The sequence below is a fragment of the Balaenoptera physalus genome (assembly GCF_965194825.1).
Source record: "Balaenoptera physalus genome assembly, chromosome: 7".
In the NCBI taxonomy this organism is placed as follows: domain Eukaryota; kingdom Metazoa; phylum Chordata; class Mammalia; order Artiodactyla; family Balaenopteridae; genus Balaenoptera; species Balaenoptera physalus.
In genome coordinates, this window is record NC_138886.1 from 18,600,632 (window position 1) to 18,616,587 (window position 15,956).

The 15,956-nt window shown below is 36.9% G+C and overlaps 1 protein-coding gene across 1 annotated transcript in view; it reads left to right on the plus strand.

The window, feature by feature from the left end:
* Window positions 1-15,956, plus strand: part of LOC309664340 (uncharacterized protein) — a gene marked incomplete at its 5' end in the record, with an annotated part of 388,334 nt that overhangs the window by 125,545 nt on the left and 246,833 nt on the right. Inside the window, one exon of the mRNA XM_082469519.1 lies at window positions 5,541-5,591. Within this exon, the coding sequence (XP_082325645.1) occupies window positions 5,541-5,591 (51 nt within the window). The remainder of the gene's footprint in view (window positions 1-5,540; window positions 5,592-15,956) is intronic.

Sequence of the window (15,956 nt, forward strand, 5' to 3'; positions counted from 1 at the left end):
CATCAGGAGACTTTCCCACATCGACTTGACATTTCATTTACTGGAATTATGACACATGCCATGCCTAAACGAAATGCTGGCAAAGAGAATGAGATTACTTACTATGATTGGCTTAGGTTTTACTTCTGAGCAGGAGATATAGTCAGCTTTCCTAAATGATTGATACCTGTACAAACATCAGACTGTGTTACCAAGGAAAAACAAGGTGGACTGGATGTTGGTGGTAATTGTATCTGATTCAGCCAGCTTTGGGTTGAGTAGCCACTTCCTGTCCTTTCTTCTACAACCAGGCAAGATGAGATGCCATGGCACATCCTTGCTGTCCAGCTAACCTATGGATGTGTCTACCCTTGGGTCTGGTACCCACCATAAATCTAGTAAATTGCGGTCGAGGGTTCACGTGGTAGAAAAGGCAGCTTTCTCTGTGGCAGAAACTGTGAATGGGGCATTTTTCTTCAGATGGGGCTTGAGGAGTTGTTAGAACCATGATCCTGTGCCCGGTACAAAATTTTCTCTCCCACTCATTTTCTATATGTCCTCATCTTTCTCATTTATTCAATTATTTGTTTATTAAGCCTGTGTTGAGTACCTACTATGCCAAGCCCTTTGGACACAGAGACGAATAAAACATAGGGCAGAAATAAAGCAGTCCATGGTCTTGGTGTGGATACAGAAGTGTAAGGGGACATTTACAAAGGCACCTTAGGGTGCTAGTGCAGAAGTATGTCAAAGTGCACATACAAAATTAAAGAGGGCCAACTTTTACAGAGAAGAAGAACCTAGGTAGTAGAGCAGGAGGAAGGCAAAGGTACCAGGACTCCTTAATTCAAGGAATTCTTAATGGAGTTTGCAATGATTAGTAATAGCTTAATGTAGCTAACTACACCAGAAATGTGCAATTCTAGCTAGGATGTTAGCAGTGAACTGGCAAACAGTGGTATCTCTAGAAAAAATAATGAGTTGGTTTATAAAAGATGGTCTTTTTTTTTTTTTTTTGCTTCAGTTTTCAGTCTTTAATAAGGCTAAAAGTAATAATGGAATTGTTTTGCATTCTAATACTGCCTCATCATGAATTTTCATATCTGTTAGCAGAATTCATGTTTGATTCAACCCTATGAGTACTACAGCAGAGCTATCTTTATCCCCATTTAAGGTGGTTCTAGAAATGAGATTAATCCCCATCTAATCTAAAATGCGTGCAAGGTAACATAACACAAATAAACACATGAACATGGACTTGAACCCAAGACCTCTGGTTTCCATATCTACTCTTTGTTCTATAACACATGCTGCTTAAAGCACTGTTTCTTGCTTGATAGAAGCAAAGTTAGAGGTTATTAAGTGGAACTAATTGTGACACTCAAGGCCTGTCCAGTTAGTATCAATATTTTAAAAGTTTGATAATTATAAAATCAGTGCAAATTGACTTCTTTCAGAAACACATGCGTTGGGTCAAACTCAGCTAAGTGTCCTAGGTAGAAATCATCGGGGTCCTGCTATACTCAATAGATAAAAATAATCTGTAACTAGCATGTCATATCTGTATGTATAAATTGTGTTTTAAAGATATTGGGAGAAAGTTTGCTCTCTTAAAGAGGTTAAATATTGCTGCCTGCCATCCTGTTTACACTGTTAATTTGCTTTCCAAATCCTTTTAGCCAGATAAAGCAAAGGTAAACTTCAGAATAGGCCCTGTACAAATTATCACCAATTCTAAATTAATGAGCTTTTTGCTTTATCTGAGTTGCAGAAAGACTAAACAAATGTGCTGGAATCATATGTTTTCTTTCCATCTGAAGGGCTATCTTCCCTTTTTAGCACTATTTCCTCTCTCAGGAAATTCAAGAGGTCCACTGGTTTAAAAAGTCCAGTGTTTCAGTACGAAATGGACAGCTAGTCCCACCCACTGACTTTCTTTCTTCTACCTCCTGATTTTCTTTGTCCCACCCAGTAGGTGACGAAGCCTCACTTATTGATTTAATCTAATTTTTCCATTTCCAAATTCATATTAGACATCATCAAGCACTAATGTAATTGTGTGTGAGGTCTTCTTTTCTCTACATTTGTATGATGAGAGGAAAAGCTCTTCTCAGTGGAAGTGGCGTCCTACATAGTTTAACTAAAATAGCAATAATTTATTGTGTTCCCTAGCCCATCATCTGGCCCAGTTGAGACCAGCTAAATCCCATTTGTATACTGTTCTTTACCTTCATTTGTGCTAGGACATTGGACCCACTTTTTCCAATTTAGGTATTTTGTAGCAGAAAACATTGGCTCCAGACAGATCCTGCTTTGATCCCAGCTCTGCACCCTCAGGCACGTTACTTCCCCTCATTAGACTCAATTTCCCCATATGTAACATGAGAGTATTCAATGTGATTAAGATCTCTTCAAAATGTTTTACTTCCACTTCACTACATTTTTTTGTCAAAGTAGTATTAATTGCCCACATAATCACAACAACTCAAATATTGTTCAAGCATTTCCCAGAGCACTTTAGAAAAAAGCAGCAGAAATGGTTATCTGCTAAACCCTAGGCCACAGGCATAGAACCCAGTTTATGATATTCTTTTGCAAAATGTCTCGTGATATCCACAGTATAGAAAGTGAACATTGGTTTCGTGGCAGAAAGCAGAATAAACCCTTCTACAGGTGTACAGCAAAGTGATTCGGTTATACATATACATATATTCATTCCAAAAGCAAATTCTTAAAACCAATCAACCACCCAACCAATTGCCAGCACTGCCACCAACAACAGAAAACACATCGCTTCAATCACCACCTATTGCAAAGGACTTTAACTCCATAGATACAGGCCAGATTGCTCTCCTGGGCTTCAGTCTTGTGTGCTTGGTGCCTCAAATATTTCTACCTGAATATCCCACAAGTACTCCTAACCAAAATGCTCAAAACTGAACCAATTTCTATTCAAACCTCCTCCGTTATCCATGGTGACTTGATGAATGACAAAAACAAGACAAAAATGTGGGGAATTATTCTTGAGTCCTCTTTCTGTTGCACCTTTTACAAAGAATCGTTTCCCAAGTCTTTACACTCCTAACACCTAACATTCTCATATATTTTTATTTTTCTTCCATCTCTAGAATATATATTACCACCATCATCTTTGCAACTGGCTTCTTAATGGTGCCACTCTGTTGATCAGTGTGTTCTCCATATGGCAGCCTCAGATGTGAATGGGATTTTGTTACTTCTCTGCTTAAAACTTCTCAGTGGTTCCAACTGCCTTTTAGATTAAATCCAACTCATTTACATGGCTTTCAGGTCTTGAAGAAATCAAGACCTAATCTCTAATTCAGTGTTCTCAAACCTGGCTACACCTTAAAATCACCTGGAAATGTTTGAAAAATATAACAAATAGATACATGCCTCCCCTCCTATGCACAAAAATGATGATTTAGTTGGTCTGGGATGAAGCCACTCATCAGTAGTTATCGAAAAACTCTTCCCTGGTGATTCTGCTGTGCAACCAGGATTGAAACCACTTCTTGAGATCCAGCCTCCTCAGAGCAATTTCAGTTTCCAAACACACTAAGTGTTCCTTTGTCTCTGCATATGCTTTCTCCCAGAACCCTCCTTTCATCCGACTTACTCCTTCTCATGGCTGGACCTCAGATGGAAACATTATACAATGGATATTTATTTATTTACAAATGCAGACAGGCAGGCAGGTAGGCAAGCTGGGCAGTATGGAGAGAAATAGGGAAGTGGGTTAAAAGAGAATTAAAAAGATCTGGACTTGAACCCCCATTCTGTCAGACAGTAAGTGTATTAGGAATATTACTTAAACATACTGAAGCTTGGGTTCATTATTTGTAAAACAGAGAGAGTACTCTCTGTTACATAGTTTCTATGGTAATTAAATTTGATAGAATATGTACATTTCACAAAATAGGGACTGGAAGACAACTTTGCTAAAGAGCAATGGCTTTGAAATCATCCAGTGCACATAATCAAGTCTTAAGTCATATGCCTAATAATAGCAATATCACCTATTTTAAGCAAGTTGCCTAAACTCTCTCAGCCTCAGTATCTATAACTCAGTTTAGAGATACCATTATTCAAACATAAAGTTCATAAAAAGGATTCAAATATTAATGGAAAACATTTAAAATACATAATAATGTTCTCATGGTCTTTGGTATATGTATTATACATCATTAAAAAGTTAAAAAGAATGTACACGTTTTAGATATTATAATGATTATAATGGAATCCATTATTGTCATTATTATATCCTTATTTGCATAATTTACCCCCACTTTTTTAATATCCTATGTCATTTTACCATAAGAACCTATAAAATATCAGTTACTTGTTTTATGTGAAGCTTTCCACTATAAAGGGAAGTACTTATCCAGCAACTAGTGTTTTTTCGTTGTTGTTGTTTTTTTTCTAATTCGAGTAAAATTGCTTTACAATGTTGTGTTAGTTTCTGCTGTACAATGAAGTGAATCAGCTATATGTATATCTCTATCCCCTCCCTCTTGGACCTCCTTCCCACACCCCCATTCCACCCATCTAGGTCATCACAGAGCCCCGAGCTGAGCTCCCTATGCTATACAGCAGGTTCCCACTAGCTATCTATTGTACACATGGTAGGGTATTTATGTCAAACTTAATCTCCCAATTTGTCCCACCACTAGTGTTTTAACTTGGTATCAATGGAAGCTCCAAGCAAACATTCTGATGATCAATGCTAGGTTCTGTATCAGACTTCTTATGAAGTCTCTTTATTCTTTTTATCTGACTACTCAGGCTGACTATTAGAGACATTTGAAACATCAATCAGATATTAATACCATCTAGTGATCATGTTGGCTCATAAAATATGTAATTCTTAAAATGACTCAATGTTAAAAGATGCTTGTATATTGTTTCTGATGTCACATGTTGTGAAATTGGCTGATTTTCTGGTTGTGAAGTAATGCATTGGTCATGCCCTTGATGCATAACAAGTGGTCTTATTTTTCTGGATTTACAGTTTTTAGAAACTATAAATACACTCTATATGTGTACCTTTTTTTTTTTTTTACCAGATTATGGGAGGAAAATGGAGATGCTTAGGTGTTTATTACAAGATAGTACTTCAAGATGGAGAGTTACACTTTAGATGAAAGGTGTGCTTAGCCAATTTGTAAATGACAGTGTTGTTTGGAAGATGTAGAGAAAATGGTTAGCCATCAGAGTTAATATCCAGAGAAATAGGAATGGAGTGGAACAAGGATAAATCTGTTTCTAACAGAATAATATTTAGCAGAAATAAATTTGAATTCCTGCTGTCAAGTACAAATAAGTGATTCCACAAGAACTGTTTGAGAAGTTGTCTCTAAGCAGGAACACTGATAGAGAGGGCTATGATTAGTTGACACAATCTCAACAAATCAACCGTACCATGTGCCACCAAAAGAACGGGACACAGGCATTTATTGTGCACTCTGTTGGATTATTACCTACACTTTATTTAGTCCTCAGAGCAACCATTTGAGACAAGTTTTATTTTATCCATCTTGCAGTTGGACAACTGAAGTCTTCAAAAGAGAAAAAAAGATTTACAAGCTTACAGAGTAAGTGGAAAAATCAGAAATAAAAATCCAGTTAAACCTGATCCTTAAATCCTTTCATTCTACTTGGTTTCCTTCTCCTGACAGTCTGATATCCACTTCTAGCAAAGATGGAGTACTAGAGGCACTAAAACAACAACAAACAGACAAAATACATGAGATCATGGTTTTCAAGACACTGGACATTAGGCCAAAAAAATTAGATGAGTCTTATAATTGCCTCAGTTTACTGTCCTGAGAAGTTTTCTAGGTCATAGCACAAAGAGAGGAAACACAGACAAAGCCCAGTGAACTCTCTGAATTGAGATAATAGACTGGTGAATCCAGAGGGACCAAAGTGGTTAGTGTTCATGGAACAGAATATTGATGAGGAGAGAGCAGTACATGGAGAGAAATTCACAGACATGCAGAGGATCCTTGTCTAGTATTTAATTGACTACTGAACAGTGCTTTCATGTAAAGAAACTACTGAAAGCTGGGAGAAAACAACCAAAAAATTTAGAAGGAACAGTATTAGATATTCATTCAGGACCAGAAATAGTGCATTTTCCCATTAGCCAGAATAGAAAATCTTGTGATTCATGGGACATTAGGTAGAAAACAAAAAAGCGTGTTGCCACAGTAGTGGGAAATAATTAGATCTAGACTGAAGATTGTTCTTATCTCAGTCAACAAATCTTAAAAGCAAGACACAGGAGGATCATAATATTTCCAACTAACTTAACTGTATCTCAGAAAATAGCTAAATAATATTTACAAGTATATAAATATAACCAGCCCCCAATAAGGTAATATTTACAATGTTCAGAATCCAGGATAAAACTACCAAGCATAAAATGAAAGAGAGGGACTTCCCTGGTTGCACAGTGGTTAAGAATCCGCCTTCCAATGCCGGGGACATAGGTTTGAGCCCTGGTCCGGGAAGATCCCACATGCCGCGTGTGCCACAGCTAAGCCCGTGTGTCACAACTACTGAGCCCACATGCCACAACCACTGAAGCTCGTGAGGCTAGAACCCGTGCTCTGCAACAAGAGAAGCCACCGCAATGAGAGCCCCACGCACCGCAACAAAGAGTAGCCCCCGCTGGCCGCAACTAGAGAAAGCCCACGAGCAGCAACGAACACCCAATGCAGACAAAAATTAATTAATTAATTAATTAATTTTTAAAAATGGAAGCGAAAAATATGGCTCATAATGAGGAGAAAAATCAATCACCTGAAACCGGTCCAAAACTGACACAGATTTTAAAAGTAGCAGGCAAAGACACTAAAACAGTCAGAAGTCATGCAATAAGACAGGAAAGCAACATCTTTAAAGTAGTAAAATTATAACTTTTAAAAAGTTATAATTTTTAAAAATTATGTCAACCTAGAACCTAGAATTTTATGCAGAGTGAAAATATCTTTGTAAAACAAAGGAAAAATAGACATTTTCAGGCATAGAAAAGCTGAAACAACTCACCACCACTAGACACGAATTAAAAGAAACGTCAAAGGAATTCCTTTAGGCGGTAGGACAATACCAGAAGGAAATATGGATCAACACAAAGGAATGAAGGACACTGGAAATGGCAGCTACATATGAGTTTTTCTTACTATTGAATATTTAAAGCATTTTAAATGATCATTGATTTTTTTAAACAAAAAATAATAATAATATAATAATGGGATTTATGACATGTAAAAGGAAAATGTATGCCAACAATAAATAAAATTCAGAAGCAGAAAAGTGATACAATATCACTTGAAGGTAGACTGATATGTTAAAATATATATTATACATCCTAAAATAGCAAATAAAGTATTATAATTTATAAGTCAATAAAGGAAATAAATACAATCATAAAATATTCAATTAATTCCAAATAAAGGCAGGGAAAAAAAAAGGGAGCAAAGAACAGATGTGACAAACAAAAAACAAATAGCAATTTAATTAGCAATGATCAATTTAATACTAATCATATCAATTACAGTTTTAATATAAATGATCAAAATACCCTCATTAAAAGTCAAAGATTATAAAACAGATGAGAAATCCTATAAGAAACACAATTTATTAAATATAAAAAGACAAATATGTTAAAATTTGAAAGATGGAAAATGATATACCATGCTAACACTAATTAAAAGAAAGCGAAAGTGACTATATCGATATCAGGATAAGTAGATTTCAGAGTAAAGAATAGTGCAAGGGATAAAGAAAGTCATTCCATACAAGGGGGGATTCATCAAAAGAACATAATAATCCTAAACCTAATAACAGATCTTCAATATACGCAAAGCAAAAATCAAAAGTAATGCCATAAAAAGTAGACAAAAAAGGCAAACAATAAAAACAAAAGAAGCAAACAAAAAAAAGAAAACAACCAAACACAAAACCAAAAACCAAAACAAACAATAAAAACACAACTAACAAAAACAAAAGCAAAAGAAAACAACCACAAAATAAAACAAAAACAACAGCAAAAAATACAGGAAAGAAGCAATAAATAAATAAATAAATTTAATTAAATAAAAAATAAAATAAAGATAAAAATTTAAAAAATTTTTTAAATGTTTAATAAAAATAAATACAATAAATAAAACAACAAGAACAAATTCCTTGGGACCTCCACTACCAGTGTCTTTGCCCCCATGGTGAGCTACAGCAAACCCCCATCTTCCCAGAAGACCCTCCAAACCTCTAGGGAAGTCTCTGGACCCATTGTGGACACTGTGGGGGAAGCTCAGACTCTCACCTGGCCCAACCCCTACATGTACATGCCCACAAAGTCCACAGCTGCTACAGCTAGACATATCTCAGTTGTGGGAGCACTCACTGTCCATTTAGATGTTCTGCAGGTGCTGAGTTTACCAAGCCAATTGTGGGGGTTTAATCCATGGCTGTGCAGCTTCAGGGAGAGATTTCAGTTCTTCTTCCTTAGTTGCACAGCCCCTGGGGCTTAGCTTTGGTTTCAGCCCCACCTCTGCATGCGGGCCACCCTTAGGTGTCTGCTCCCCTGGGCATATATCTGGAGAAAACTGTAATTCAAAAAGATACATGAACCCCAGTGTTCATTGCAGCACTATTTACAACAGCCAGGACGTGGAAGCAACCTAAATATCCATCAATGGAGAAATGGATAAAGAAGATGTGGTACATATATACAATGGAATATTCCTCAGCCATAAAAAAAGAACAAAATAATGCCATTTGCAGCAACATGGATGGAGCTAGAGATTCTCATACTAAGTGCAGTAAGTCAGACAAAGACAAATATCATATGATACTGCTTATATGTGGAACCTAAGAAAGGGTACAAATGAACTTATCTACAAAACAGAAATAGAGTTACAGATGTAGAAAACAAACTTATGGTTACCAGGGGGTAAGTGGGGGAGGCATAAGTTGGAAGATTGGGATTGACATAAACACATGACTATATATAATATAGATAACTAATAAGGACCTACTGTATAGCACAGGTAATAGTCTATATGGGAAAAAAAATCTAAAAAAGAGTGGATATATGTATAACAGATTCACTTTGCTGTACACCTGAAACTAACACAATGTTGTAAGTCAACTCTACTCTAATAAAAAAATTTTAAAAAGTAGACAAATCCACAATTATACTTAAATATATCAACACTCATCTCTCAATAATTAATGGAAGTAGTTGACAGAAAACAGGAACAGATATAAAAGATTTGAGCAAAACTATCAACCGACTTGACTTAACTGACTTTTACAGTACACCACTCAACAACAGAATGATAAACATTCAAGTGCACAAAATTTTTTACCTAGATGGAATACATTCTGGGCCATGAAATAAGTCTCAATAAATTTTAAAAGATTAAATTTATACAAAGTATTGTCTTTAACCAGAATGGAATTAAATTAGAAAGATCTCCAGAAAATCCAAAGACATTTGGTAAATAACTCACTTCTAAATAACCATAGAAGAAAGAAAAGTAAAAGGTAAATTGGAAAAATTTTGAGCTAAATAAAAATAAAAACACAGTATATCAAAATATGTGAGTTACTTCTAATGCAGTTCTTCAAGGGAGATTTATGGCACTAATACCTTTATTAGGAAAGCAGAAAGATCCCAATACCATGACATCATTTCCAGTATTAAAAACTAGAAAAAGAAGAGTATATTGAATCTAAAGTAAGTTGGAGAAAGGACATACTAAAAATCAGCACAGAAATCAATAAATTAGAAAACAGAAAAATAACAGAGATAAATCATTGAATCAAATATCTGCTTCTTTTAGAATATCAATAAAATTGATTAATAACTAGTAAGACTGAAAGATAGAGATAGAAATAGAGAGACAGACACACATCATTTGTGAATGAGAAAATTGACATCATTATAGAGTCTACTGATTTTAAAAGGTCAATAAGGAAATATTATAGCAACTTTATGCTAACAAATTCAACAATTAAATGAAATGGAAAAATTCCCTGAAAGAAAATTCCAAAGTTCATTCAAGAAGAAAAAAGGAAATAATCCATATCTATTAAATAAATTGACTTTGTAGTTAAACATCCCACAGGGAAAACCCCAGTCCCCAATGGTTTCACTGATGATTCTACCAAACATTTATGGGAACAATAATTGCCATTCTACATGACCTCTTCCAGAAAATTGTAGAGGAGGGACTGTTGCCCAACTCATTCTATGAGGCAAACACTATTCTTATCCAAAAACCAAAAAAGGACATTACAAATAAAAGGAAAACTGCATTCCAGTATCCCTGATGAATATAAATGCAAAATTCTAAATAAATGTTTAGTAAATCAAACAAACAATATGTGACAAAGACAGTGCACAATAATCAAGTGAGGTTTATCCCAGGAATGTCAGGTTAGTTTAACATTTGAAAATAAACTAATATAATTTTTCATATTAACAGACTAAAGGAATAAAAAATATGATCATATCAGTACATGCAGAAAAAGCATTTGACACAAACATCTATTCCTAATTAAACAAGAGAAAACAAAAACAAACAAACCTCTAAGCAAACTAAAAATAGAAGGTAACTTCCCAATCTGATAACAAATAAAACAAACAAACAACCCTGAAGCTAATATCATACTTAATGGTGAAAGACTGAATGGTTTCCCCTAAGATCTCAAACAAGATAACAATAATTACTCTTATCTTTAATTTTTTACATTGTAGTGGAGGTTGTATGTAGCAAGTGAAATAAGACAAGAAAAAGAAAATAAAAACTCCTAGATTAAAAGGTGATAATAAACTGCTTAATCTACAGATGACATGATCTTTTAAGTAGAAAATTCAACAAAATCTACACACCCCCATATTTTTTTCCTTTTTAAAATTTATTTATTTTTTATTTATTTATTTTTGGCTGCATTGGGTCTTCGTTGCTGCATGTGGGCTTTCTCTAGTTGTGGCGAGCAGGGGCTACTCTTCATTGCAGTGTGCAGGCTTCTCATTGCAGTGGCTTCTCTTGTTGCAGAGCATGGGCTCTAAGTGCACAGGCTTCAGTAGTTGTGGCTCATGGACTCTAGAGCACAGGTTCAGTAGTTGTGGCGCATGGCCTTAGTTGCTCCGTGGCATGTGGGCTCCTCCTGGACCAGGGCTTGAACCTGTGTCCCCTGCATTGGCAGATGGATTCTTAGCCACTGCACCACTAGGGAAGCACCCCCTTCTATATTTTTTTAAAACTTGAACTTAATAAATTAGATTAGCAAAGTTGCAAGATACAAGAAAAAGGTTAAAAAAATTATATATATATATGAGTGTGTGTGTGTGTGTGTGTGTGTGTTTGCAACAAACAGGAATTCAAATTAAAGAAATACTACCATTTACAATACCATTTAAATATGAAATACTTAAGAATGAATCTGACAAAAGACCTGTATGCTGCCACTTCCACAATATTGCTGAGAAAATTAAATAAGAACTAAATAAATATAGAAATATATTGTGTTCTGGGTCAAAAACTCAAATGTTATTAAAATGTCAGTGCTCCCAAATTGATCTGTAGATTCAATACCATCCCAATAAAAGTTCTAGCAAACATTTTAATAGAAAAATATTTTATAGAAAATATATTTAAATTTATATAAAATTGACAAAGAGGAATTAATTTACTTTGTCATAAAAATTCAACTTATGGTTTGGCATTTAAAAGATGTTTTCTTAGTAATTTAATATTTAAATGACAAACTTATTAAGAGCAATAAATTGACACGAAGATAGATTTAAATTCATTAAAAGGCATAACTTTGTCACAGTTGCTGATGACATGTTAGACTTCCTTGAGGTGTTCAAGTTCATATCAGAGGAGACAAGTATTATAAAATATTAGAAGTGGAATCTAGGTGATGGGTATATTGGTGTTGAATTAAAAACTCTTTAAATTTGTTATATTTTATCCTATTTTATTCTTAATTTGGTATTTATATTACTCAGGGTTATCCAGAAAAACAGAACAAATAGGATAGATAGATAGATAGATAGATAGATAGATAGATTGATTTATTATAAGGAATTAACTCATGCAGTTATGGAGGCTGGTAAGTCCTAAGATGTACAGGATAAGTTAGCAAGTTTGAGACCCATGAGAGCCAATGGTTTAGTTCCAGTCTGAGTATCAAGGTCTGAAAACCAGTTAAGCCAGTAGTATAGTTTTAGTCAGAAGGGCAGCAGGCTTGAGACTCAGGAAAAGACAATGTTTCAGTTTTTGTGTCTGAAGACACAAAAAAGCAGATGTCCTAGTTTGAAGAGTATCAAGCAGGAAAAGAGCTGATACCCCAGTTCAAAAGCTATCAGGCAAGAAGAATTCTCTCTTATCAGGGAGGATCAGCCTTCTTATTTTATTCATGCCTTCAACTGATTGGATGAGACCCACCCATGTTAGGGAGGACAATCTGCTTCACTCAGCCTACAGATTTAAATGTTAATCTCATCAAAAATGCTCTCAGTGGGCTTCCCTGGTGGCACAGTGTTTGGGAATCCACCTGCCAATGCAGGGGACATGGGTTCGAGCCCTTGTCCGGGAAGATCCCACATGCCGTGGAGCAACTAAGCCTGTGTGCCACAACTACTGAGCCCATGTGCCACAACTACTGAAGCCTGCATGCCTAGACCCCGTGCTCCGCAACAGGAGAGGCCACTGCAATGAGAAGCCTGCACGCCACAACAAAGAGTAGCCCCCGCTCGCCCCAAGTAGAGAAAGCCCGCGTGCAGCAATGAGGACCCAACACAGCCAAAAATAAATAAATAAATAAAAATTTTTAAAATGCCCTCAGAATAATGTTTAAGAAAATATCTGGGCACCCCATGGCCCAGTCAAGTTGACTCATGAAATTAATCATCACAGGACTATTAAAGAGACCACCATGCAGTGCCAGGATGCTCTTAAGATGTCATATTTGAGCAGAAACCTGAATGCACTGAAGAAATGAGCCGTGAGACTCTTATGGAAAGAGACTTCCATTCAATTAGAAAGGAAACAACAGTTCCAATGACTGTGAGGCAGAGAGTCCTTAATATGCTTTAGGAATAGCAAGAAGACTGGAGCAGCTTGTATGGGAATGAGTACTGGAAACGGTGATAAAAGAAGTCAGATATAGCCGGGGGTCAGATCATGAATGGCCTTGTAGGACATCAAAAACACATGGATTATATTCTATTTCTGAAAAGTCGGCACTAGAAGATTATGAGCAGAGAAGTGACATGAAGTGCTTTGAGAAAAGACATAAGGGTGAGAGACAAGAACAAAAGCAGGGCGCTCCCTTGAGAGCCTGTTTCTATAATTTAGTTTCATTTCCTTGAAAGGAGAGTACAGAATACACCCTGCTAGTTTGCAGCAAGTGTCCCGGTTTGAATGAGGCTCACCACATGGACAGCCTAGTGTCCCATGTACACCTTCCTTCAGGATTCTGCCCTGAAACATGGAAGTTGACATATGTCAGGGTCATTGACTGTCCTGATCTCAGAGGGCAGTTGCTAACTACCCTCAGGAATTCTTTTGCAACATCAGAAGCTGTAGGCTCATTAGACTCAAAGCATGTGAACCACCACCACAAGTCAACTTTGATTTAGAGCAAAGGAGCTGGCATTGCTTGAAGGTGAGGTCACTGGAATCGGAGCCTTGATGAAGTTTCTCAGAAAGAAAACATTGTGCTGTGTTTGTGTCTCCCTCACATTCCTCCTTCCCTCTTGCCTCGCTTCCCACCACATGTGGGTTGGCTGTTCCCAAGGCCCCAGGGATTGAAGGAAAGTTATTGAGTTTGGAGCATATCAAAGCATCTACACAAAACCAGGGAGAAGCCCCCTTAACCTGGGCACAGTTTTCCAAGGAAAAATACTCCATGTTTGATGGAAGAAAGAGACTGAAAGAGGTAGCAACTTCAGCCTGTTACAGAAAACAACACTTGGTGTGTACTCATGGAATTCACTACATAATAAGGAGGCTAATTCTCCAGCTGTGAGTCAGAGTCTGGCTGATGTAAAGTGATGGAGGGAAAAGCTCCTGGGAGTTTATACACAGGGAGATTTTCCAGGACTCTTTGTCTTATTGACAAAGGCTGGGACCGCAGTTTCAAGATACCTGTGTTTCAGGATCCAGCGGAGTTATGTAAGCCTGAAATGGTCACTTTGTTCCTTTGGCTTCAGTTTTCTCTTCTGTAAAATAAGGGTCGCAATACTATTTCTTCTGTAGGGTGAAAGTGAGGATCAAGATGGGAAAGTGCTTTGTAAACTACAAAGTCGTTGCCAGGGTTGAGTTTGCTTTACTCTCATACCGTTCAACTAATATGTGTCTATATTTATCTTCAAGACTCGCTCTGTGTATGGCCCTGTTCTAAGTCTGGAGACTGAACCACAGTGAAGTGCCCAGTCGAGACAGAAACTTAAAATTGTTTTGTTTGCTTATAAAGGTGAAAATAGTGGTAATTTGAAAGGTATACACAGTTTCCCTGGTTCCTTTGGCCTCACCTTAGGAGGCAGTTACTCATTATCTAGCCGCACTCCCTCCTCCAGTGTGTCCATCTCAGAAGATGCTTTCACATGACACCTACCCAATCGCTCAAGTCAAGGTTATAGGAGTCATCTTTGATTTCTCTTTCCTTCACCTCTTCCACATCTAGTCTATCACTGAGTCCTACTCCCTTCACCTGCAGAAAATATCCTGAAATCTCCCCTCCCTGGCCAACTCTACTGCTACCATTCAGACACAAGCCATACTCATCTCTCACCCTGCCTGTCATGATGGCTTTCCAACTGCTTTCTCTGTTCCCACTGTTACCATCTACCGTATCTTTTCTCCAAAGCAGTCAAAAGGATCTTTTAACTATACCATGCCATTTTCTTGCTTAAAAGCCTCAAATTATCTGGATTTCAAGTTCCTTAACATGGCTACTCATGCCCTGCAGGATTCATTCTGTTCCTTAAGAGCTGATTATTCCCATCTCAGGGCGTTCCCCTAGCTGTTTCCTTTGCCTGAAAGCTTTGAGCCCAGATCTTTGCGTGGCTGCCTCCTCTTCTTCCTAGTCAAGTCTCAGTCAAACATCTTGACCTCAGAAATGCTTCTCTGACCACCCAGTCTAAGGACTACCAGCCTAGTCCCTTTGTCACTCTGCTACCTTTTATTTTCCTGGCATTCATCATTATCTGCAAGTTATCTGGTTTATCTGTTTACATCTTTGTTGTCTGTTTCCACCTATACCAGAAACTCCATGAAAACAGGAGTCTTTCTTATTTATCTACTTCCATACTCTACCTGGCTGCCAGTCTCACCTTGACTCAGGCATGGAATAGCATCTAGTACAAAAGAACCTCCCAATCAGTTGATTTAGAGTGGATGAAGTAGACCCTTTTATACTGAGAAAAATCACTTTATAGCCCCTTTTAGGTATCCACGTAAAACAAAAACTCCAAAAGTCACTCCTGGTTATTCAAGATGATCTCAGTTGAACACCACCACCCACCTAATGTAAATTCCTCAGATTTAGATGACAAGTTGATAAGTGCACATATACATACATAATATTTATATGTATTTTAAATAAAATCAGGCTTCAGAAAGTTACTTCCCTGGAAAAAATATTCTCCCAAATCATAGAGTGTTCTTGTGGAATTATGAGCAGCTGTGTATAGGAGAAGCAGAGTAGATAAAAAGGAATTATAAGTAAGGGGTATGTAGATCTGATACATTCATCATATTGATCTAGTGGGAAGCTTGTTAGAGAGAGAGAGAGAGAAAGAGGACAGAACGGAACTCAGCAGTACAGAGAACATAGAGTGAATTACCCTCACCTCGTATTATTTACCAGTGCATAGAGAAGTACCAAACAATGAAGACTGTCTACTCTACATCAAGGGGCCATAATACCCA